The 27,072-nt window shown below is 32.7% G+C and overlaps 1 protein-coding gene across 6 annotated transcripts in view; it reads left to right on the forward strand.

The window, feature by feature from the left end:
* Positions 1 to 27,072, forward strand: part of LOC114341580 (protein unc-79 homolog) — a 435,831-nt gene that overhangs the window by 189,891 nt on the left and 218,868 nt on the right. For 5 of the 6 annotated variants that reach the window (XM_050663368.1, XM_050663363.1, XM_050663367.1 and 2 more), the window contains exon 12: positions 5,728 to 6,092. In XM_050663368.1, the coding sequence (XP_050519325.1) occupies positions 5,728 to 6,092 (365 nt within the window). The remainder of the gene's footprint in view (positions 1 to 5,727; positions 6,093 to 27,072) is intronic. The other variant, XM_050663366.1, reaches the window with a different exon arrangement.

Below are 27,072 nucleotides of genomic sequence, written 5' to 3' on the forward strand. Positions count from 1 at the left end.
GTTTAAAGGAGTGATCGCCAACCTTAGTTAGAAGACGGCACAATAAGAAGAAGATCGTCACTTTTATTGTCCAAGTTCACAAGATAAATTGCTCTCCACTCTCCTGTTTCTCAACCTGGAACAGTGGACAGTCTACCGTGCGAGTAAATAAACCTTGTATATTCACTGTATAATACACAGTATTATTGAATGTTTTAAGATGTACCATCCTGTGAAGTATTTGTATTCCTCTTGTGCATGCTGCTTGAGTCTTTAGGTATGTTCTATTGCTCAACGCTGTTGCGTCCTGGCACTCCTTGTCAAACCATTCGTTTTTTACCGGGTTTGATTTTCCACAGTATGCTTCATATAATATGTTTATCCTTCTTGAGGTTTAATATTCTTTCCCTGATTTTTGTCATTACAAAAAAGTGGTCCCTATAGATGTGTGGACGTCGGTAGGAAAGCTGGAGATGTAGGTCAGAAAAGGCGAATATGGGCCTGATTTTGAATTAGAAATTTTAGTATGTATTTACTTGTAAAATTATTATTTTTTATTTATTTATTTATTAAATAGACGGGATCACCCCATTACAGCATTATAATAAAATTATATTTTTAATCTAATTTATCTTATAGCTACACTTTAAAATACAATACTTAGAAATAATTTTAGAGTTTATTATAAACCATGGTTTTAAATTGATTTAAACTTAAAAAAAAGGATCTATATCACAGTGACTATTTAAAAACCTTAAGGCCCTATCAAATGGATTATTGCAGGCATAATAATTGGTAGCATGAAAGTTTATATGAAAAAGTTCAAAAGATCTTAGTCTATGCCGTGGAATATTGAAGCTTATTTTACTTAAAAGTTCCTGACATTGAATTCAATTATTTAATAATTTATAAGCAAATACAGAATCAAACTGAATTCGTCTGTTATAAAATTTTGTTAGATTTAGGCCCGGTACTTTATGTCTTCGTTAACAGCCGGTTAGTTAACCGGGGTTTAATCGGGACCTCTTTAGGGTCTCTTGCGTTGTAATAAATGCAATTATAATTATTATTATACCTATTTATAATTATAATAATACTTGTAATTGCATTTATTACAACGCAAGATACCCTAAAGAGGTCCCGATTAAACCCCGGTTAACTAACCGGCTGTTAACGGAGACATAAAGTACCGGGCCTTAATCTATCTGAAATTACTTTCTTGTCTATATTTGCAACTGGAATTCTCATTTTGTAACCGCAATACCGAAGAAACGTATTCTGAACTTTCTCAATGGAATTGATATACTGGTCATACATAGGAGACCAGACTAGCGTCCCATATTCTAATTGAGAGCGTACAAGAGAACAATAATACACAACTTTCGTAACATCAATTGGGAACTCACTACAGTTTCTTAATGTAAATCCAAGAAGTTTAAGACTTTCAATGTAATCTGTGAAATACGGTCATTGAAATTAATGCTTTCATTAAAAGTGATGCCCAGGTCTCTAACTTGATTTTTATATCTTAAGTTAACATTATTCATAAGATAGTTCGAGCCATATTGTTTATTCCCCCTAAAAAAACTGATATAATAGCATTTATCGATATTTAATGTAAGATTATTCTGTATACTCCAGTCCCATAACCTGTCAATATCCTTTTGCTTTTGCAATATATGTATGTCAGCTACAGATTGTATACATCTATATAACTTTAAGTCATCTGCAAAAAGTAAAACTGATGATTCAAGATTATCAGAAATATCATTAATAAAGAGATTAAATAGTAATGGTGAACAGTAGCCTCCTTGGGGGACACCTGATAAAACCTCAAATTGTTCAGATAGTAAATTAAATAGTTTCACCCTTTGTTTTCGATCTTTTAAAAAACTGGATATTCATTCTATGGCCTCCTTAGTAAATCCTAAATTTAGGAGTTTTCCAAGCAAAATGTCGAAATTGACTCTGTCGAAGGCCTTGGGGAAGTCAGTGTAAACTGAGTCTACTTGTTCCTTCCTCTCCAATGCCTCCAACAGATCCATTTCATACACTGCCAAGTTAGTAATAGTGGATTTCCCAGCTGCAAACCCATGCTGAACTACAGATAATTCATTACATTGCCAATATAGTTGATTGTATACTATTTTATCGAATAACTTTGCTATTGCTGATTGCTTAGAGATACTACGATAATTTTTTACATTATTTTTGTCACCAGCTTTAAAAATAGGTGATACATAGCTTTCTTTCCATCTAGCAGGGGAGAAACATGTGAGCAAAGATAGATTAAACAGTAGATATATTGGTTTGGATATTGTAAATGAACAATGTTTCAAGAAATAATTTAGAATATTTTAATAGTATACAAAGAAATATCTGCACTTGAACATGAGTTAGCTTTGGGCAATCGGCAGTGGATGAATCATATACACTAGCAAAATGTTCGGCAAACAAGTTAGCTATGTTTTGGACATTATCTGCCATTTGGTTATCAAGGTACATGTGATTTGGATCACTGTTTGATTTTTATCATTAATATATCTCAAGAAATGTGCTGGATTATCTTTCAGGTTGTTACCAACAGTTTTGATATAATTAGAGTTGAGTTGAGTCAAAAATTTTGAGTTTCTACTTAAAATCACTATATGCTCTTAGACATTAAGAAATAAGGTATTAAATAGGTGCAATTCAAAGAAGGGAAAAAAGGTAAATGAAAATATATGTCGAAATGGTAAATCTACGGTTGATTGGTTACAGGGCTACGTTTTTGCTAAACATCCTAATTATAACGAAAGAATCTTAAATTTTGTTATGAAATAAGATATTTTCATAGATATTTTGAAGCTGAACTTTTAGACTAAATATGTACAAAAAATAAAAAATACGTTTTAAAATTATCTGTTTTTAAATGTGGAATTCATACTAATTTAACAATGTTGAGTTAACTCATTATCTGACTCATAAAACTTCATAAAACTCCTAAAACTAAAAATTCTGAATAATACAGCAAAATTGGTAATATTATTTGAGTCTTATATGAAATAAAGATGTATGTACAACTACTTCATTGTTTGGATAAAATTGTTTTAGATTTCTTACAAAAAATTTAATTGTTCTCTCTAGTGCTAGGCAAAAGTCCCCTCCTCCCTTCGTATCTTTTGAACGGTTATAGGTACTTACAATAGTGAAATTTGGAAGGAGGAATTAAACGGATGTAGGCTTCTCACATAGTCATAACAAGTGACATAATAGTGACAGATGACGTCACGGAGCCACTTTGACCGATAATTTTAAGTGGAACCTTATGGCAAGTGATATCTCGTTTGAAGATATTGAAAATACCTATTGAATCATACTAATTTTGTTTGGATTTAAGTTGTTTTTAATGAATAAATTAAATAAATACTAAAATTATAAAAATGTATACATTTTCAATTTTTAATTCATTTATTCTTTTGTGGAGTACTTAGGAAACCTTCTCGTTGGAACTTTACCACGCTGACCAGATGTGACGTGAATTATTTAAAATTCCCTCATCTTAATGTTCGTCCGCGTCGTAAAGTCGCGGAGGTAGTAACCAGAGAGTTTCCATATGTTGTCAATCTAGTGGTATGAGAATGATATTTATTGTCGTTTTCTGTACTACTGGATTGAGAACTTAGTTTGTGACTAAAATTGTAGTTTCGCATTTAATTAATAAAAATTAAAACGTCGGCCTATGGTTATTTGTCACAAAAGTTGACGATTTTGAATTCTTTCGTTGTTTTTACGTCACCATAATTTTGTTACAAATACGCTAGAGCTCGGGAAATATGCACTTAAAAAACCCTAAAATATGCATGCAAATATGCACAAAAAACAGTTGAAATATGCACTTAAATATGCTTTTATGCATTTAATGCATATAAATAAACAACACGGTAATCCTTGTTTTGAAGGTATTTAATTATTTATTTGATGTCAATGGACTGTCGAGGCATTTAAGCTAAATAAAAAAAAATATTTATTTTATGCTAAAGTCATAAAAAGTATTTATTGAAATTTCTATAACCTACATCATTATATTCATTTATTCTTTATATTTATCATCATTCTTTATTATTTATTATTACAATTATTATTAAAACTGTACATTATTAAACGTTTTCTAAATTTTCTACAGAAAAACAGCCGTAGGTATATCTGACTGTGATTGTTTAAGCATACACGGAAAAAATTCTTTCTACTTCACATGAAGTTAAAGAAGCTTACTTAAAATATTGTTTAATTGAGGGTTCCACCTATAAAATTAAATTATCTTCACACTTCCCCATCATAATAATATTTTTTTAATTATTTTGTGATATTCCTCATTTTTCTTTAACGCCGTGCAGAATTTTTGATACATTTTGTTGGTTTCACCAAGGTGTTTAATTATTTCATTTAATGAATTGATAATTTCAATACTTTGGTCTAAAGAAATGTTTCGCTTTTTTAATTTAGTAATTGGCTAAGCAATATTTACAAAATTGGTTTGGATTGGATAGGTATGTGTCAAATTACTTTTTAATAACGGTTTTTTTAAAACATCCACACATTTTTCATAGCACCTGAGTTACGTCTACATCGAAACTACAAATTGACGTCTCTAATTCCTTCAAAATATCGGTTATGAAATTTACAGAATTTGACCATGTTCTCCATCTAGTTATCACAGGTTCAGGTGGTAAAGGCAAATTAGGTAAACGATCTTTATACACCTATACTCGCAGAAGGGCTTTCAAAATTAAGTTTTTATTTTTGATAGAAGGGTATTAATCATTGGAAATTCCATCCTTACAGTTTGTAGCCTCCTGCTACTCTATTTGTAGCAGAAGCGTGCTCTAGACAAGTAATAAATTTGAAAAAATATTTTTAAATGTTGTCCACTTTTGGTCATATGGCGCAGCATCACCTAACAATAACAAAATGTTTTCACTAACAAAATGTGACTGCATTGCATATTGTAGAGTCTGCTTCGTCTCCTTTATTCGTCGCCTTAAAAATTGTAAAAGCCAGAGAAAGGATGTTACCAGAAAGTGGTTCCACGAGAATTTTCAGATTTATTGTTTAGATCTGGGACTTCTCATTTCTCTTTAAAATGCATCTATGCAAAAAAGTCTAAAAATATGCAATTTTAATAAATACATATGCACTTACAAAATTTATCCAAAATATGCAAATATGCACTTAATAACCTCTACAATATGCACTCTACAAATAACCATAGGCAGACGTTTGAATATTTATTAGTTAAATGTGAAACTACACAATTTTAGTATTTATTTAATTTATTCATCGAAATCAACTTAAACCCAAACAAAATTAGTATGATTGAATAGGTATTTTCAATACCTTTCAATCGAGATATCATTTGCCATAAGGTCCCACTTAAAATGATCGGTCAAAGTGGCTCTGAAACGTCATCTGTTACTATAACGTCACCTGTTAGGACTATTTGAGAAGCCTACTTCCGTTTATTCCCTTCCTCCAAGTTTCACTATTATAAGTATAACCGTTTAAAAGATACAAGGGGAGGGAACTTTTGGCTAGCCCTGTATGCTTCTTGATTCACTATACATTCTGCTGGCTTTGTATTGGCCAAATTTAATGTCTCTTATTAATTACAATGTATTTGGTGTTATAGTTTACAGAATGCAATAGTGCTTTATAAGTGGCAACTCTGAAAAGTGAACAAGTTTCACACACTATTTCTCACTCTTGCAGCACCTCTAATTGAAGATGACGATTCAGGAAAGACATCATTTTCAGATGAGGAAAACAGACTCTCCCCTCAAGCAGAGTTCGAAACTGACGCAGAGCACAATCTGTATTGTTGTCTGTTAATGCTAGACATCTTATTGAAGCAAATGGAACTACAAGACACTGACAAACACACTGGCTTGAATTCATCACTTTGTAAAGATGTGTGTTGGCTGTTGAAATGTATGATAACGGCAGCTTGGATAGCGAATCACTCATGCTCATTAAAATCGGAGTGCACGTACTGCGAATCTAGCATCATGTGGCATCAATTATCATTACAAATATTGAAATATCTTTCACCCATTTATCCAGCTTATCCGCCTGACGTAAGTTGTAGCAGAAAGAATGTGTAAGAATTACAGCCTGTTCTAATTTTCCGACATCAAAATAAGTACAGATTTTCCGACCAGCGTCTTCATTTGGTCTGCCCATCGTGTTGGAGATCTTTCTCTTGGCATTCCTTCTAGGTACTACCAATTGCTCTATGGTCTCCTTTCTTCTGGCTATGTGGCCGCAGTAATTTATGTATGCTTGGTTTACTTTTTGTAATAGAGTGTCTTTTATATAAAGCCTTTAGTCCAGGGCGCATGTTTCAAAATAGCAATAATTGCGAAAAACTGTAAAAAACAGGTATTCGCATTTTACGTTTTTCAACCATTTATGCTATACTTAGGAACTTCATATTTCACTCAGAAAAACTTTATGACATAATAAAACAATACTGTAGATTTCATTTATTTCATGATTTTGCAAAATAAATTTTGTAATTGAGCTTTCGCAAAAAAAATTTTTTTTTTAGAATGTTGCAGGACTGAAAATAAAATAGACAGCAAGTTGGATTTTTTTTGTAGAAAAATACTGTACCTTTCATTTGCAATTTCGTCCCTTAGCTTACAACACCGCATAAGTCATTTTTACCAACTTTACAGGAGACGAAAAAAACTACTTTTTGAAACACCGCCTAAGTTAAAAAAAATACCGTTAGTAAACACCGCTTAAGTTATTTTATTATCATTTCTTTCTATATTAATACGCGTAAATGAATAAACATTACTTTATTATATAGCTTACTATTAGCTCTTAATCTTCTATAAAAACTTCTTGGATACTAGACTTTTCAGCAGTAAAACTCACGTACAAACATAATAATCACAGAGCGACTTGTGCGGTGTTGACCATGATACAGGTGTTGACGACTTGCGCGGTGTCACTACTTTTTGAATTACGGCATCTGATTGACTGAAATCTAAATCATGTGACAAATGGTTAGATGCGCAATGAGCAGACCTATCCAACGGTATGTATACATATGTCCAAACCGTTAATTTTCGACTTGAGCGGTGTTGTAAGCTAAGGGGCGATTTGCAAAATTAAAATCGGTTAACTACTACGGCGTCAGGATTTGTCCTGTGCTACGCGCAGGACAACGGTGTTCGATTCACACAAGTTGATTTCCACCAAAAATTTATTCAAAACTTTATCTAATATATTATTTTCTAGCTCTATATTTTGTTGTATTTTAATATTTTAAAATCAAACTAATTTGATTATTGCTTGTGAAATATTGTTTAAACAATTGCATATGTTTAAAAACAATGAACTTTTATTGTCTAAGTTAAAATATATGAACAAAGAAAGTTTTTGCTAAAAAAGTGTTATTTCAAAGGACAGAGTATGTGTTTTTATTTTGCAATAAACAAATTTATTTATTTATCAAAGGTCATTGGAATGCCCAATCAGAGCAAACGTATCCGCTATCCTGCACGTAGCGCCAAAAATTAATGTTTATTTAAAAAATTCTTGACGTCCTGATAGTTAACCGATTTTAATTTTGCAAATTGCAAATGAAAGGTACAGTATTTTTCTACATGCAAAAAAATTCAACTTGCTGTCTGCTTTATTTTCAGACCTGCAACATTTTGAAAAAATAACTTTTTTTGCGAAAGCTGGATTGCAAAATTTATTTTGAAAAATTTATTTAACTGATGTTAATTAAATTTACAGTATTGTTTTACTATATCATAAAGTTTTTCTGGGTGAAATATGAAGGTCCTAAGTGTAGCATAAATGGTTGAAAAAAATGGATAACTCAAATATTATATGAGTTATTTTCAAGCAAATGTATTAATATTTTTACAGATGCGCCCTGGTCTATTCCAGAATTAACAGGTTGGTTCTGTATTCTGTCCAGGACACACGTAAAGTTCCTCTGTAGGCCGACATTTCGAAGGCTTAGATTTTACCTTTATCGATTTTTTGAGAGTCCATGTTTTAGCTGCGTATGTAGCAATGTGAAAAATAAGTACATTGACTAACCTGAGCTTAGTATTCCTTGTTATTATTCAGTCTTTCCATATTTTAATTAATTTAGCTCTTGCGGTTCGGGCCATTGCTAGTTTATGCTTGATTTCTGAGGAGCAATCGCCATTACTGGTAATCAGTAATCCCAAGTATACAAATCTGTCTAATACTTCGAAATTCGCCACTTGGTCTGTCTGCGGTAGATTGTTATTTGCCTGGTCTCCGATTAATATTCTTTTTTCTGGTGTTGATATGAAGTCATCTATTGTGATTTCTCCTAGTAGGGTGTATAATAATAGTGATAATAGGCAGTCCTGTCTAGTTCCGTTCTTTGTTTTGAACGCATTTGAATAAATTCCGTCTGAGTTTTATCATACAGATTTCTTATTAGGTTAAATAGGTGGTTAGGTACTCGCATATTTTCCATTATACTCCAGAGACGATTTCATTTTACTGAATCAGAGAAGCCTTTTTCTAATCTACGAAGCAGAGCAGCATTGGTAAATTGTGTTCTCTCGCTTTTTCTATTATCTGTCTGGTGTTCAATATCTACTTATGCCTTTCTTTTCCTGGTACGAATTCGCAGTTTTTTACGGCTAGCTCTGGAAGTGGAAAGTTCTTAAGCTGTTTATTGATTATATGTAGCAGGATTTTGCTTGCATGAGGAATAAGGACAATGGTTCTATAATTGCTGTATAAGGTTAGTGGTCCTTTTTATGGATAGGGATAAAGGTTGATTCTCGCCAATCATCAGGCCATTCAGCTGTGATCCAAATCATGTTACACATATCCAGTATTACATCTACGCCAATCTCGATCATTTCTTTTAGTCTTCGCTGGTATGACATCGACTTTTGCCATCAGCTGCTTGAGCAAGCAGTCTGCTTGACCACCTGTATAACATGAAGAGAAGTAGGTATCCATATTTCTCAAATGTGGTCTCGAGGTAACGAAGTACTTCGTAACCTGTATAACCTTGTTAATCTTCTTTGAGCATCAGAGACGTAATGCCGAGCTACCTCAAGTCTCTCGGTATTTTTTGCAAGAGTACTCGAATAGTTTTCTAATGTGATTTCTCTCCCGATTTGGTGGGAATTAGTAACTCTTCTTTAGTCTGCAAGTAATTTTGTTAGTTTTTGGGTTTGTCTTAAAGTCTCCTGGTTTCAGTTTTGTTGATTTGTTTAATTTTGTATTAATGAGCATGGGACCGCATAAAGTTCCGTACCTACTGAATGTGTGTTTAAGGCGCAATATGAAAGGAGGTTTTTTTTGGTGCTAGTCTTGGTTCGTATGGGACGGTCAAGTAAGCCTTTAATTTGTGTATTGTTATTCTCTTGGTCCTTTGGTAGTAGACTGTCTGGTCGAAGCTCTATTACCATATTAACATTCCGGAAATTGAAAACTCCTTAAAAGTATTGGTTATAGATTTTAAAGTGTAAAAGATAAAAAAGATCAAGGCAGGTTTTGTTAAGGCAGGATAAAAAAGATTTTAAAGTGTATTTTCAACTTACCTACATTTTGGCATTTGTAACCTAGTATTGTGAAAATATTTGGCAGGATAGTGCAAGTAATTTTTAATATAAAATAATAAAACACAAATAATACTAATTAAGCTGTTTTGTTATTTAGGTCGAAAAGAACAGGCTGTAAGGGTACTTCCGAGCTTGTTAAGTTTGTGAAATTTCAATGGATGTTCGTACCTCAAGAAAAATGTATAAGGATAAAATTTTACATTCAGTTACATTAAAATCAAGTGTGAAATACTCTTAAGACATGCTTTATAGCGTTGAAATAATATGACTATGACAAAAGTAATAGCAACGGCGTTATAAAAGTGGTGCAGTAGGCGGTACTGTAGACTAGTGATGTTTTAAAAGTAACTATTCGTTACAAAGTACTCGTTACTTACGAATACCGAAAGTAACGATTACTATACAGAGAGGTAAATCGTTACTTTGATTACTCTGATTACTTCGTTACTTCGTACCAATCGTATCAGAGCGAGTACCTATTTTGATTTTGAGTATTTTATCTACTCGGTTGATATCGGAGTCGGACCGGTATTCCACGAGTGTTCGGTATCAAGTGCAATTAACTAAAATTTTATCTATGAAGGGCGAACGCTATGAAGAGTTTTACAGGATTACAGGGCGCTGAGAACTAGCTGAAACAGAGGGAGGAGTATCATTTAGCAAAGCATGCACCCAGAAACAGATGTCTATACGATTTGTTCTAGGTAGATAATTCACAGAATGTCACAGATGTTAGTTCTTTTGAAAATAAAAATGTAACACATTAGATTTTAATAATAAATATACACACTATTCTTATCAGGCCTAGAAAAAAATAGCTTAGACTGACCGGAAAATATGTCGAAATGATAATATTTCTAGACTATGATCATCAACTTTAATTTTACATGTAGGTATGGCATTGTTTTTATTAGACCAGGGCATTTAACACTAAAAACACAGGAATAAATATATTTTTAAAAATGAATAACCATTTTCAATTTCGTTGCAAAACGAAAACACAGCCGAACCATATTCTATTCCAATCAGAGAGCGCTGCAAGCACCCCTACCGGTTTCGAAACTTATTAGTCTCTCATCAGGAGGCACATATGCTGCTCTCCCCGATCCAACCAAAATAAACCCCAGCATGCAGTCCCGGATTGCAACGAACGAAATGGCATAGATGCCCTAGCGGCAACTGCTTGCAAAAAGACTAAGTTTTCACTCTAATGGCATATAAAACAACATAATGCTATTCTACATCTCACCAGAATGAAAACAATGGGAACCTTCTCTGGTTACACCTCCGAGGCTTCTACAATTTGCAAGCCATACGGATGCTGAGACTAAGGAAGATGAGGGAATTCTACAATTTACAATTCACGTCCCATCTGCTCAGCGCGGTAAAGTTCCAAGTATGGCTTGCAAATTGTAGAAGCCTCTGAGGTGTAACCAGAGAAGGTTCCCATTGTTTTCATTCTGGTGGGATGTAGAATAGCATTATGTTGTTTTATATGCCATTAGAGTGAAAACTTAGTCTTTTTTTAAATATATTTTTATATACAGGGTGATGATTAGTAGGGTAAAGCTCAATAGATCCGCTATAGTAATAGATAGCAATAAAAGTTAATAACAAAAATTTTAGCCACCTTTGAGCTTCACATTACAAAATTAGTTAGAATGTTACAGGGTGTTCGATAACACAGTGGCAGACTAAACTTATGTTTTTTTAAATGTAACACCCTATATTTTATTTTATATTCGAAATTCTGTTAACTTATCCATCACAAAAATATAAAGGTTTGTTATGTTTTACAGGGTATTTACAAAGTTATAACCAATTTTATATGAAAATCGTAACAAGTTCAACTCCCTGTATAAATAAAAATAAGGAAAACAGCAATGGTTTATTAATGCCATATTTTTTTACGTATTGTCAAAATTTGCAAGAATGATTGATATTACTAATTTTCTTTATATCAAATACAGGGTGAGTCGAAACGCAAGTACATTATTTTCTCAGTAATTTTAAATGGAACACCCTGTATTTTATATCACTATTGAAAAGTACCATTACCGTACTTTACTTTTTAGATTTCATTCTTCATTCTTTCTTCTTAGATTTCATTCAACATTCTCTATGTCTAAATTTATTAGTTTTCGAGATATTTTCATTTTTCAATGGACTTGGGCGTGGCCACCCAAATCACCAGAATTTAATAAACTGGACTGATTTTTTTGGGGTTACGTTAATAATGAAGTTTATAAAATACCTCCAACAACAAGGGATGAGATGAAAAATAGAATACAAAGTGTATTTCGATGTGTTAATTTACAAATGCTTCGTAGAGTAAGTAGCTCATTCAATGATCGTCTTTAGGCGTGCATAAATGTATTAGGAGGTAATTTTGAACACCTTATGTAATTAAGTATTAAAAATATTTTATTAAAAGTAGCTTCTAATTTTTTCAAACATGTTTTTTTTGCAAAATGTATTACTGATAAATTATTTTTCGTTCTTTATTTGTTACATTGTTACATTTACATACAAAAGTAGTGTTTAATTGCTTTCATACAATGTTGTATTTTGTGTTAATGTGTTTTTTTGTAAAATTCATTACTAATTTTCTTTATTTATTTCTTACATTTACATAAAAAGTAGTTTTTAATCGTTTCAAAAATGTTGCATGTTGTGGTTGTGTGTGTTTTTTTGTAAAATGTATTACTAATAAATTATCTTTATTTCTTTATTTGCTACATTGTTACGTCAATGCAACGAAAACTGAAGTGTGCTGTTTCCATCTGAATAATGCCCAAGCCAACAAAAAACTCTCCGTTCACTTTGAAAACAGACTACTCGCTCATAACTCAACACCAAAATATCTTGGAGTGACTCTTGACAGAACCTTAAGTTTTAAGGAACACCTACAAAGAACGGCAGAAAAACTGAAGACGCGAAATAATATAATTCAAAAGCTATGTGGCACCACATGGGGGTCCTCAGCCTCCGTACTCAGATCATCCGCTCTCGGACTCGTATACTCGGCGGCTGAATATGCTTCGCCGGTATGGCTCAATAGCAAACACACGAAGATCATTGACACCCAATTAAACCAGACAATGCGAATGATCTCAGGTACAATTCGACCAACACCGAACTATTGGCTTCCCATTCTGAGTCACGTTCCACCGCCTAAACTAAGAAGAAGTCATTCTCTTCTCAGAGAATATCGAAAAATCGAGGCTAACCATCAGCTACCCATCCACCATGATAAGCTTGATATCGAAATGAAAAGACTGCGCTCCAGATATCCCCCATTGTTAAGGGCCACCTCCCTACATCAGGAACATTTCGACCTCACCAACGCTTGGAGAAGACAATGGGAGAGCGACTCACCACAGGAATCACACCAAATGGCCTGTATCGATCAGAAACCGCCAGGCTTTGAACTGCCCCGCAATACATGGACGGCGCTGAACAGAATAAGGACAGGGACCGGTAGATGTGCTGACAGCTTGCATAGATGGGGAAATGCCCTTACTCCTGAGTGTGATTGTGGTGCGCAACGGCAGACCATCCGCCACATTATTGAGGAATGCCCCCGAAGGCGATACCCTGGAGTTTTCGATGAGTTCCTGAATGCGACCGAAAATGTTTTACAGTATATTAATACATTAGATGTTCGTTTGTGATACTTCATGTAGTGTTTTATATACTTTTTTTAAAATTACGTGTTCCTGTTGTATCTATGCCATACGATAAATAAATAAATACGTCAATTCAGTCATGGCTTACTTAAAATTTAGATAAATTTAGACACGTAAAATAATTTGCTCTGAAAAATGAAAATATCTCGAAAACTAATAAATCTGGACATAGGGAATGTTATATAAAAAAATTAAGTACGGTAATGTTATTTTTCAATAATGATATAAAATACAGGGTGTTCCATTTAATATTACTGAGAAAATAATGTACTTGAGTTTTGACTCACCCTGTATTTGATATAAAGAAAATTAGCAATGTCAATAATTCATGAAAATTGTGACAATAGATAAAAAAATATGGCATTAATAAACCATTGCTATTGTGCTTATTTTTATTTATACAGGGAGTTGAGCTTGTTACGATTTTCATACAAAATTGGTTATAACTTTGTAAATACCCTGTATAACATAACAAACCTTTATATTTTTGTGATGAAGAAGTAAACAGGATTTCTAATATAAAATAAAATATAGGGTATTCCATTTAAAAAAACAAAAGTTTGGTCTGCCACTGTGTTATCGAACAACCTATAGCATTCTAACTAATTTTGTAATGTGAAGCTCAAAGTTGTCTACAATTTTTGTTATTAACTTTTATTACTATCTATTACTATAGCGGATCTATTGAGCTTTACCCCACTAATCAATCACCCTGTATAGAGGTACATAGGGACTTGCAACTTTTTGCACTGTATTTAGGATTAGGATGATGTCTGTAAAAAAGTCTACAATAAAAAATAGGTGGAAATGCATTATTACATTTTAAAGTGTATAAAACGCATACAAAAATGCATAAACATGTTAAAATCAGTATATTAAGGGCCAGAGATTTTCTTATTTCGGGGTATTTGGGGTCACTGAACACGAATTTTCAATCAGGACTTTCGAAGCTCCTGGGTGTCCAGGGTTACTGCTAAGGTACGTCATCTAGAGTTTCGAGGGTTTATTTTTGGCACTTAATTAATGCAAACAGATTACTCGAGATTACTGATATTGTGGAGTAGCAATGACAGAACAATTACATATCATTTAATTTCTATCCATTAAATAGATCGGTGAAGGTCGTTATATCGGATCTTATACTTATACGAAATACTGAGAAATGCGATTCTCGACATGATTACCGGTACTCAAATACAAGAGTAATGATAATAATCAAAGTATCCTACTAATACTAATACAAAATATGTACTGAGAAATGCGATTCTCGATATGATTACTGGTACTCAAATACAAAAGTAACAAAAGTAATCAAAGTAATCAAAGTAACGAATACTCTAAATGATTACTTTATACAAAAGTAACGATTTGTAACGAATACTCGAAAGTAACTATAATCAACATCACTACTGTAGACTAGCGCGAAGCTTCATACTATGTTTTCTGCAGTAATAAATTTTAAATAATATTTTCAAATTTAATAAAGCAATTTTATTATTTATTACTATTTCATTTTGCGATTTCTTTTTACAATCATCGATTCACGAGGTTTATTTATTTATCTCGCTATTTCGTAAAGCTACTTCTGTGAAGCTCGTCTCAGCATTTTACTACAGAGAAAAAGTAATACCTACGCTAGTATAGAAGCTTCGCTTCAAAAATTGAACTTATACTTAAAATTGTCTTTACTTGCAAGCCGTAAAAATAGGTGGTTTTCAACATCCCATTAGCAAAATTAAATAATATTTATATGAAATAAAAGAGAGAAGTACTCGCAATCATTTGTTGTAATACACCGACGACCAGTTTTGCTGTCTACAATTTTCACAGCATCATCAGGTCACGGTTACAAGTATACTCAGGGCTGCTTTATCCATTAGGCAATATAGGCAGTTGCCTAGGGCGAAAAATTATGAGAGAGCGGCAAAAATACTGTACAAAAAATATTTGTATATAAAAATTAAAATCGAATAACATTGAAGTACATCGTACATCCATCAATGGAATATAAGTGAGCATTCATTTCTAGAAAACAAATTGCATTTTCTTAGCACTATTCATTCAAAAAGGACAGGAGTCGTAAATTTAGGGATTATTGGGCAGTCGGCAGCACCGCAAAGGCGGCGGGCGCACTGTTCTATAATTTTTTTTAAACTTAATCCTTTCGGGTTATTGTTGGTTGAAAATTTGCCATTTTCATTGAAAAATGTCGCCTTTTCGGACGGTTTTTTGCGAATACCTTCAAAATTATGCATCTAACGAAACAAACTATATAAAACATTTTTGTAGCTTATGAAAAATCAAAGAGATTCGTTCCTTCACAAGTCTTCTAGTAATAACATAAAAAGAGATATGGTAGGTAAAAAGAAATTTTTTGTGCATGCTCAAATAGGTGTATTTTAAGGGTATAATGCTATCAATATCTTTTGTAAGTACTGCCTGAAAAGACCTTATCAAACATCCGCACTGTTAAATTTCGAATACATTCAAACTAAGCGAGATATGGTGCAACAAAAAAGTATGACTAATTTATTTTAAGATAAAATGCGAAGTATGTATATTTTAACCCCTCATTCAATACCTACCTTTTACTATAGTGTTATTTCTATGTTCAACAAGTTGAACGGGTTTAAAATGGTTTTTGAAAAAAATAAGTTCAAATTATAGAGAGCATTTTTAATTTTTTTTTAATCTTTCTTTTTCTCCATGTTACTCGAAAATGATACTGAGATACAGTAGTGAAAGAAAAAGAAAATTAAATATAGTAATGAAACACAGACTTACTCACAATCATTTAATTATACTTTGACGACCGGTTTCGATCTCTACAATATACAGATCATCTTCAGGTCGGCGTTACAAGTAGTTAAATGCTACAATAAGAGAAAACTTGTGTTAGACCAGTGTCTGATTGAAGAGATGTTAATAGAAAGCCAAATTTAAAAAAATTTTTATAAAATTTTTTGACATAAAGGTTTGCAACTGTTGACATTTCAGAATATTGGTATATACAAAGTCAAACCTATGAGTAAAAATGCTCATAGTCATGTATGTGCAAATGGGTGCATACAGTTTGAATTTGTTGAAATTAAAATTTTTAACCATTAAAAAACAAAATAAACATAAACTGACTTAAATATGCTTCCAAATTCAAAGTAGTAATAATAAAAGAGATAGTAATATTGTTCTAATCTACTTACATGCCGTTACAAGGATTGCGTTGCAACTTAGTTGTTGTCATATTAGTACGTCCAAATTATGCTAATTGGTTTGTTGGGATAGTGATAGGGTAAACAGACATGTTACGTAGGTTAAAACACAGTAAGATTTCGAATTTGGAATGGATCCTGAAGGAAGATGCGTATGTGAAACGGGTGATGTTTTGTTAGAATGGAGAAAGACAATGCTCCAGGAGTTGCGTATTAATTGTAGCAATGTATGAAATGTTATTCTAGGCTCTTGTACAAATGTGATGGTCTTAGCTCGTAGATGTTATACGATGCGGGCAGAGGTCAAAGCATAGGAAATGACAAATAGGAAAATGTTGTCATAAATTAATCTAATTTAAGATATGTTGTTCTCAGTAAGTTAACTGAGGGATGTCATAAGTATAATAATATCATAATATTATGAAGTAGTAAGTGCCATACACTGTGAAACTATGAAGTGTATAGAAATTAAAGGAAAGCTAGTTAGTTAAATGAAAAAATATTAATATCAAAACATCGGTTAAGAAACTTTAAATTGAAAAATTGAAAAAGGTAAGAAATTGATAAAATTAAAGATTATTTTGTTTGAGCTATTGTATAATGGGATATGTACAAAGAAAAAGAAAGAAACGAAATATTAATGGAAGGGTGTAGGCACTTACTTGAGAATAGTTTTTAACTAAATAAATAAATTAACACATAACACATAGGGTTTAAAAGCACAAAGACATAACAATTATTGGTAAAAGGTTTTTGTCTTTCTCCATTCTAACAAAACATCACCCGTTTCACATACGCATCTTCCTTCAGGATCCATTCCAAATTCGAAATCTTACTGTGTTTTAACCTACGTAACATGTCTGTTTACCCTATCACTATCCCAACAAACCAATTAGCATAATTTGGACGTACTAATATGACAACAACTAAGTTGCAACGCAATCCTTGTAACGGCATGTAAGTAGATTAGAACAATATTACTATCTCTTTTATTATTACTACTTTGAATTTGGAAGCATATTTAAGTCAGTTTATGTTTATTTTGTTTTTTAATGGTTAAAAATTTTAATTTCAACAAATTCAAACTGTATGCACCCATTTGCACATACATGACTATGAGCATTTTTACTCATAGGTTTGACTTTGTATATACCAATATTCTGAAATGTCAACAGTTGCAAACCTTTATGTCAAAAAATTTTATAAAAATTTTTTTAAATTTGGCTTTCTATTAACATCTCTTCAATCAGACACTGGTCTAACACAAGTTTTCTCTTATTGTAGCATTTAACTACTTGTAACGCCGACCTGAAGATGATCTGTATATTGTAGAGATCGAAACCGGTCGTCAAAGTATAATTAAATGATTGTGAGTAAGTCTGTGTTTCATTACTATATTTAATATGGACTCACATATGCAACCCATTCAATATTTAAAAAGAAAATTGTTATCCAAAAGAGAACCTACATTTTTGTAAGATATTTTTTTACGTATCTCTTATCACTTTCGAATTACATGGAGTAAAAAAAGATTTTTAAGAAAATTTAAAAAAGCGCTCTATAATTTGATCTTATTCTTTTCAAAAACCATTCATTTTAAACCCGTCCAACTTTTTGAATAAAGAAATAACATTATAGTAGAACGTATTCTAGAAGAAAAATGATGCATTTAAATTCTGGTGGATCAGGGGTTAAATATAATTCTCATTTTTCCTTAAAATACATTAGTCATAAATTTTTTTGCACCATATCTCGCTTAGTTTGGATGTAAACGACATTTAACAGTTCTCGTTTTAAAGGTCTTTTCAAGCACTACAAAAGGTATTCGTAGCATTATACCCCTAAAATTGACAATTTCTCTGATATTTTAAGTTGAATACGCCGATTTGAACATGCACCAAAAAATCTTTTTTCGCCTACCATCTCTCGTTTTATTAAAACTAGAAGATTTATGAAAAAATGAATCTTTCTGATTTTTAATAAACTACAAAAATGTTTTATATAGTTTTTTCGTTAGATGTACAATTTTTATGGTATTCCCAAAAAAACAGTATCCGAAAAGTGTAATTTTTCAATGAAAATGGCAAATTTTTTACCACTAATAACTCAAAAAGTATTGAGTTTTCATAAAAATTTATAAAACAGTTATGGCTTAGAATTAGGTTATCTGGCCACTTCCGGTGTTAGTTTGATAAAAAAAATTCCACTCCCAAGAACGGGTGGGAACCACCCCTAAGTTAAAAGCGTCATAGGATATGGCGTAGACTTTATTTCTTGAGCTATTCCCTACTTACAGTAAAAATATCAAGTAAATTGATGCAGCAGGATGGATTTCGGAGCCAAATACCCTCACTGACTGCACTAATAGATACCTACATCATTCATACATGAATGCATTCACTTAAAGATTCATTTGGATACCACAATAAAATCATTAATCATCAATAATTGACATACCTAAATATATAAAGAAGAGTGAATTGAAAGATATTTTTCCCTAATTTTGATATTGCTTTGCGCATTTATTTGTGCCTCCCAGTTGCCAACCAACGTGTCCACTGAAAGGTAATTTTCGAAAATGTCAAGAATTTAAAATAGCCATTAAAATAATTTCCGATCAAGTATGACGCAAGAACGTCTTAACAATTTGTCGATTTGGTCCATAGAAAGTGACGTAACAAAGGCGATAAATTATGACGACATTATAGATGATTTTTCCGAGAAAAATCAAGAAATAAATCTAATGTGATCGAACTGCAATGACAATTTTTATGTATTCTTATTTAAATAAAAAAAATCTGCTTGCAATTTTTTTTCGCAAAAATGATACATGCTTGAAGGGCGGCTATTAGAGAATTGCCTAGGGCGTCAATTGACCTAAACGCGGCCCTGAGTATACTAAATGCTACAAATGACAAAAACCAGAAAATAGAACGTTGTCTGGTGGTTATCAAAGACTATATGATCAAGCCAATATTAAAAAATATAAAATTGCAACTACATACACATATGCATGCACGTATACAAGTACACACTCATATACGTATACACATACACACGTATCTATATGTAGTGGTATCTGATTATGCCATGTATAAGTGTTGTACTTACATGCCGATACAAGGAGTGATTTCTAAAGTCCGCACGATAGTGATACAACACTTATACATGGCATAATCCGATACCACTACGTCTAGCTAGATTATATGTGTGCATGTGTACCTATATATGAGTGTATACTTGTACGAGTATATATGCATGCATGTTTGTATGTTTGTAGTTGTAATTTTATATTTTTTAATAATGGCTTGATCATATAATCTTTGATAACCACCAGACACGTTCTAATTCTGGTTTTTGTAATTTGTAGCATTTAGTAATAGTATACTTGTAACCGTGACCTGACGATGCTGTGCAAATTATATACAGCGAAACGTGTCGTCGGAGTAATACAATAAATGATTGCGAGTATGTCTCTCTTTTATTTAATTCACAATGAACTCGCATATGCAATTCATTCAACATTTTATTATTTATATATTTTACGCCACTTAAATTTACCTGTAGATATAATGCATATAATATGCAAGATTGGATATATTAATTTATCAAATAAAAAGTAGATATATTTTTCTTGAAACGAAGCCAATCATTCTCATGCTATACAACTTTTTAACACAAACACCACACACTATTGTTTTAATATATTTTATGATTTTTAAAAACATTTTAGCGTTCTTGACTAAACTAAAATGATCATTTAGAGAAAACTAATTAAACCCGTGAATGACCAAGTATGGATGAAGGAGAATACTGTTAGAGGACAGAATACGCAACTTAAGAGTAGGATAGAGATCGATGCAGAAGTTAAGAAGGGCAGATAACCAGCGATCTAAGAGAAATAACATCAGTCTGGAAAACTTACTTTTGAACTCTTTTAGGGACGCAAGAAAATAAAGATGTACAACTGGTTCCTAAAAAAACTGATACGACTCTTAAAGCGTATTTTGTAGAAAATTGAGCAGTGTATTTTGAAGAATAAATACTTATTATTTACATACTGTCACTGTCACTGCCAAATCTTAAAATTTAATATACTGTTGAGTTAAGTCGTTTGTTTTATTCCTTAGATAATAATAACAAAAATAATAACAACAACCCTATTTTATGTAAAATCTATCATTTATATACTTACTCTTTATAAAATGCAGGAATTCAAAATAATATCAAAATTTAGACCTTAATAATTATTACAATTTATGAATTAACATATGTAATCAGTTGTTTGTTGTTTGTTTGTTTTTTTTTGTTATTTGTCTGTCATAATAAATACAATATAATGCCAGATCAATCAAATACACTGCTCAAAATGATCAAATCTTACTAAGAGTCGTATCAGTTTAGGAACCAGCTGTACATGCAGCACATTGAGGGACATACCGATATATAGCTCCCAACGATGCAAAAGCGTAAACAAGCAATACGAGCATAAATTAATGATAAGGCTTTAGGCATTGACAATGTCCCCTATACGCCAACGAAATAAGGCAAAAATATACCATGTTCAAGACACTTCAGCAGCCATGTTGCAAATAGGTTTTTTGGGTACTATATACCTAATGCATTATAAATACAAAAATGTCCGTCACAGTTCGGACGAGAATTTTAGTTATTAACAAATAAGTGTCAAAAATGGCAGTTTTTTCGTTTAAATCGCCAAAGGAAAAAGTAGGGTAATTAAACATCTTATTTGTAGTATCTTTCTTTTAGTAGATGAGCAAAGGTATAAAATGGCAGTTTTTGAATTTTGGTCCGATCATTTGTTGCTTCGGAAATTTCAAATTAAAACTAATATTTCTAAAATAAAACACTTGCTATAACTTTTGCGAAAATGGCCTTTAGACTTTCATATTGCATGAAAAGTTGAGTCAAACAGTCCATATAATGCACAAAAAAGTTTAAGGCTATTCGTCCATTAGTTTAAATTTTATTCAATTTGTTTATCCCAAAGAGCTTTTTTGCAATGTTATTGTTCAGAAAATAAGAATGATATAGCAGTTCTGTGGAAACCACGTAAAAGAAGAATAGTTATATTTTCAACAAATAAAAAAAATCAGTAAAAAGTCATTTTTATCAGTCCGAAAACATTTTACTAAAGTAGAGTCATTTTTGGCTTATAAACAATTTGAATAACTTTGTTAATATTGACTCTAGATTAAAACTACTTTGGGATTTGAAAAGCTGGTATTTTTACACGAATTTTAATTACGATTAGGTTAATTACGATCAAAGTTGGCCACTTTTTTTATTTAATTCACAGCTACTTTGTTTATAACAATTAAGCAACCTAACTAGCGCCATTTTGAAGCTCAAGGTATATAGTTTATGTGTAAAAGTCTGAGTAAACTTTGAACTTGAACAAAGTGGTTAATAAAGCTTTAAAAATTATGTCCTAACGAAATCGATTCGTGGTCGGCGAAGGGGAATTATTAAAATCCGTGCACTCAAAAAATGAAATTGATTCTTCAAACATAATATGCTGCGATTAATGGATTTTATGATCATAATTTGATTGTTGATGGATTTTGATCATAATCTTTTCAATTTGTATGTACTTGTAGTCTTGCAGAGTACGTTAGGTGACATATCCCCACTTAACATAAAAAATTGTTAGGAGGAACCTTCCTTATCACTCAGGGATATGAAAAATAGATTACGACCGATTCTAAGACTTACCGAATATTCATATATAATTTCATAAAAATCTGTCAAGCGGCCTCAGAGGAGTATGGCAACTAACACTGTGACAGGAGAATTTTATAGATGTAAATATATAGACGGCTATTAAAAAATGGGGGTTGGTGATAGAAGAGTGAAAATTAAGGGTTGTATGTATTTTTTAATTCTACACCATATAAAATTAAGGTAGACAATTTTGTCCAAAAAAATTTAAAAAAATGTCAGGAGGCAACCCCTTTATAATTTATGGCTATGAAAAATAGATTAAAACCTATTCATAGTCCTACAGTATATACGTGTAAAATTTCATAAAACTCGGTCTAGCTGTTTCGGAGGAGTATGGTAACTAACACTGTTACAGGAGAATTTTATGTATATAGAAGTAACTGTGAATTAAATAATAAAAGTGGCTAACTTTGACCGCATTTAACCTAGGCGAAAAGTTTTTGTTTTGAAAATTCGTGTAAAAATTTCAGCTTTTGAAATCTCAAAGTAGATTTACTCTACAGTCAATATTAACAAATTTATTCAAATTGTTTTTAAGCCAAAAATGGCTTTAATTTAGTAAAATGTTTTCGGAATGACAAAAATGACTTTTGATTGATTTTTAAATTATTTGAAAATATAAGTGTTTTTATTTCATGTAGTCTCCACATATTTGCTGTATCATTATTATTTTCTAAACAATAACATTGCAAAAAAAGCTCTTTGGGATAAACAAATTGAATAAAATTTAAACTAATTGACGAATTGTCTTGAAATTTTTTGTGCATGATACGTACGTACTGGTTGTCTTAACTTTTCATGCAATATCAAAGCCTTAAGTTCATTTTCGCAAAAGTTATAGCAAATTTTTTATTTTCGAAATTTTAGTCTTATTTTGCAATTAACGAAGCAACAGATGATCGGACCAAAATTCAAAAACTGCCATTTTGAACCTTTGCTCATCTACTAAAAGATGAATAGTCTAAATAAGATATTTAATTACCCTATTTTTACCTGTGCCTGTAGCGATTTAAACGAAAAAACTGCCATTTTGACACTTATTTGTTAATAACTAAAATTCTCGTCCGAACTGTGACGGGCACTTTTGTATTTATAATGTATTAGGTATATAGTACCCAAAAAACCCATTTGCAACCGGCAAAGTGGCTGCTAAAGTATCCCGACAAAAACCTTACTTCTCTGGACTACTATGAACTATATAAATTAGGTGGAGAACACCTAGTAGGCCAAATGCGCTCATAAATAAAATTTGGAATGATGAAAAGATTCCTAGCGACTGGAAAACGGGATTGTATGCCCAATCTGTATAAAACGGGATAAAGTGAAATGCGAGAATTATCTCGGCATAACCCTCTTGTGCACTTCGTACAAAGTTTTTACTTACATACATACTCAAAGGTGTACAATTGATCAGCTATTCACAGTGAAATAAATTCTAGACAAATTCTGGAAATACAACATTGAAGTCCTCAACATATTTCTAGATTTCAAATAGGTCTACGACTAAATAGAAACAAGTTGTCTCAAATATTAGCTTTACGTAACATTACTTTAACATCCCTCAAAAATACATCTGATTAGTAAATGCAACAATGGACTCGTCTACAGCAACTGTCAGAATTCAAAATGAGCTCACTGAGAACTTTCCAACAGTCAAATGATTAAAGCAAGGAGAGGGACTGGCACCGACACTATTAAACCTGCCTTTCAAATATGTGATAGGAGGAGCTAAGCTCCAAACAAATAAACCAATACAGATAGCCGCCTATGCCGATCACATCAGCATTATATCTCGAAGAACGGAAGAGGATGGTCAGATAATAGAACAAGTGATGGAGTTTAAATATTTAGGAATCACACTATCCAGCTACGGAAAACTCGACACAGGTTGCCTGAACGACACAGTATGGAGAAATAAAAATATCAGAAAAGAAAAAATGAGAGGTAGAATTTACAAAATAGTCATCAGACCAATAATGACATACGCGGAAGAAACACGACCTGACACAGAGAGGACAAAACGATTTCTCGAAACAGCCGAGATGAAAACCCTTCGAATAATCAATGGTAAGACTCTATAGACAGAGCTAGAAGTACAGATATACGACGAAGATGCAAGGTGGAGAATACTAATAACTGGGTAAGAAACAGTACATCCGCAGATAGCTAAACTAGTACAACTAGTACATCCGTAGATAGCCAAACCGGAGATGTGGGCCCAGAGATAACCAAATCAGAGGTTAGTCAGGCAATAGACTCTATGAAAACCAATAAATCTGCTGGTCCAGATGAATTACCTAGCGAGCTGATAAAGTTGGTCAACGAGAAAAACCTGGACATAATAGTAGAACTGTTAAGCGCTATCTATACTACGGGAATCATCCCTAGAGGAATGTTGACATCAGCATTTGTGTGTTTACCAAAGAAAGTGAATGCCAAAGAATGCAGTGACTACCGAACCATAAGCTTAATGTCACATACCTTGAAAATTCTGCTGAAAATTATCCACGCCAGAATACACTCTAAACTGGAGCTGGATATTAGTGACACTCAATATGGATTCCGTAATGGTATGGGTACCAGAGAGGCATTATTCTCCTTCAACGTGCTGACACAGAGATGTTTCGATGTTAACCGTCCTCTTTACGTCTGTTTTATAGACTACAATAAGGCGTTTGATAAAGTAAAACATGATCGACTTATGGAAATTCTGAAAACTAAAAACCTAGATGAAAGAGATTTAAGACTAATAATACACCTCTATTACAATCAGCGAGCAATAGTAAGAATTGAAAAAGAAACATCTGAAGAGATTGAAATAAGGAGAGGAGTCAGGTAAGGCTGCATACTATCACCTCTATTATTTAACGCTTATTCTGAAGAGGTAATGCGAGAAACTCTGAAAGATGAAACAATCGGTATAACAGTAAATGGAGTCTTAGTTAACAACATCAGATATGCAGATGATACAGTATTACTAGCCGATAGTTTACAGGACCTGGAAAGGCTCATGAGTAAAATAGTAAGGTGTAGTAGGTAGTACGGACTCTCTCTCAATATCAAAAAGACGAAGTTTATGAAAATTAGTAAAAACAACCATAATACTAACGAAATCTTGATAGTAGAGGGCCAGCAGATCGAAAGAGTAAAAAAGCACACTTACCTAGGAACATTTATAACAGAAAATAATGACTACACTGCAGAAATCAAAGTAAGAATCGAAAAAGCACGTTCTAATTTTATGAAAATGAAAAAGGTCCTATGTAGCAAAGATTTAACATTAGCTCTTAAAGTACGCCTAACAAAATGTTACGTATACAGTGTACTATACTATGGAGTGGAATCATGGACGTTAAATGTAGAGACAATGAAATGACTTAACGCCTTTGAAATGTGGACCTATAGAAGAATTATGAGGATTTCCTGGGTAGATAGAGTTACGAACAACGAAGTACTGAGAAGAATAGGTAAAGAGAAGGAAGTTGAACTTACAATTAAAGAAAGAAAACTACAGTATCTCGGACATGTGATGCGGGGCGAGAAGTATGCCATCCTGCGACTCATAATGAAAGGAAATATAGATGGCAGAAGAAGCATCGGAAGAAGACGAATTTCATGGCTAAAGAACCTGAGAGAATGGTTTGGATGCAAAACTTAAAAAAGTTACTGCCTCAAAAATTAAAATAGCTGTGATGATTGCCAACCTCCGTAGCGGAGATGGCACCTGAAGAAGAAGAAGAAACAGAAGAGGAGTAGAATGGAATGACCACATAAGTCGAATGATAACAAATAGAGTAGTAAGGACAGTGAGAGACGGTTCCCCAATAGGAAGACGATCAGTGGGAAAACCACGAAAACTATGGAACGACAACTTACTGGAGGCACATTGAAAAAACCGACAGATTCATGTCTATACAAAAAGAAGAAGAAGAAGAAGAAGAAGAAGAAGAAGAACGGAAGAGACGGCAGAAATATATTCACAATTACAGGGACAAAAGAGACCAGACTAGAAATAAATATTCAAAATACAAAAAAGCTAACACAGGCAAGAGCTAGGGGAAATAGACTCACAGTCACAGTTGAAGCAGAGGACGATACGGAAAGAGTGGAAAGTTTTACATATCTGGGTGTTACATTAAGCACGGATAGAATAGAAGAACTAGAAATTCAAAGAAGAATAGTAAAGGGAAACAAAGCCTGTTTCATTTGCCCATGTGTTCCACTCCAAAAACACACACTGGAGATCGAAAATCAGGATCTACAAAACTATTATGAGACTAATAATATGCGTCTCGCATGTATAACATCCATGTTATACATAGACCAGGGCATTTAGCACTAAAAACACCCGAATAAATAAATTTTTAAATACAGCACCTAGAGACTTGCAGTTTTTTGCATTATATTCAGGATGACGTCAGGAAAAAGTCTACTATTCAAAAATGGGTGGAAATGCATAATTGCACTGTAAAGTGCATAAAATGCATCCAAAATTGCATAAATATAAAAATAAAGTCAAAATCAGTATACTAAGAAACATAATTTATTATTTGGGTGGTTTTTGGGGTCACTGAATACGATTACGCCATCAGAACTGATCCCCGGATCACCTGGTGCCCAAGATCACGGCAAGAGACGTCATCTTCTGGAGTTTCGATAGTTTTCGGCATTAAATCGATGCAAACGGATTACTCACGAGTTTTAATGGTCTCTAAATACGAATATGATATCAGAATTGACTTCCGGAGTACCTGGTGCCCAGGGTCGCTACTAAGGCACGTCATCTTCTGGAGTTTCGAGGGATTTCGGCACTAAATTGATGTAACTGGA

This window comes from Diabrotica virgifera, chromosome 10, assembly GCF_917563875.1.
Source record: "Diabrotica virgifera virgifera chromosome 10, PGI_DIABVI_V3a".
Taxonomy (NCBI): Eukaryota; Metazoa; Arthropoda; class Insecta; order Coleoptera; family Chrysomelidae; genus Diabrotica; species Diabrotica virgifera.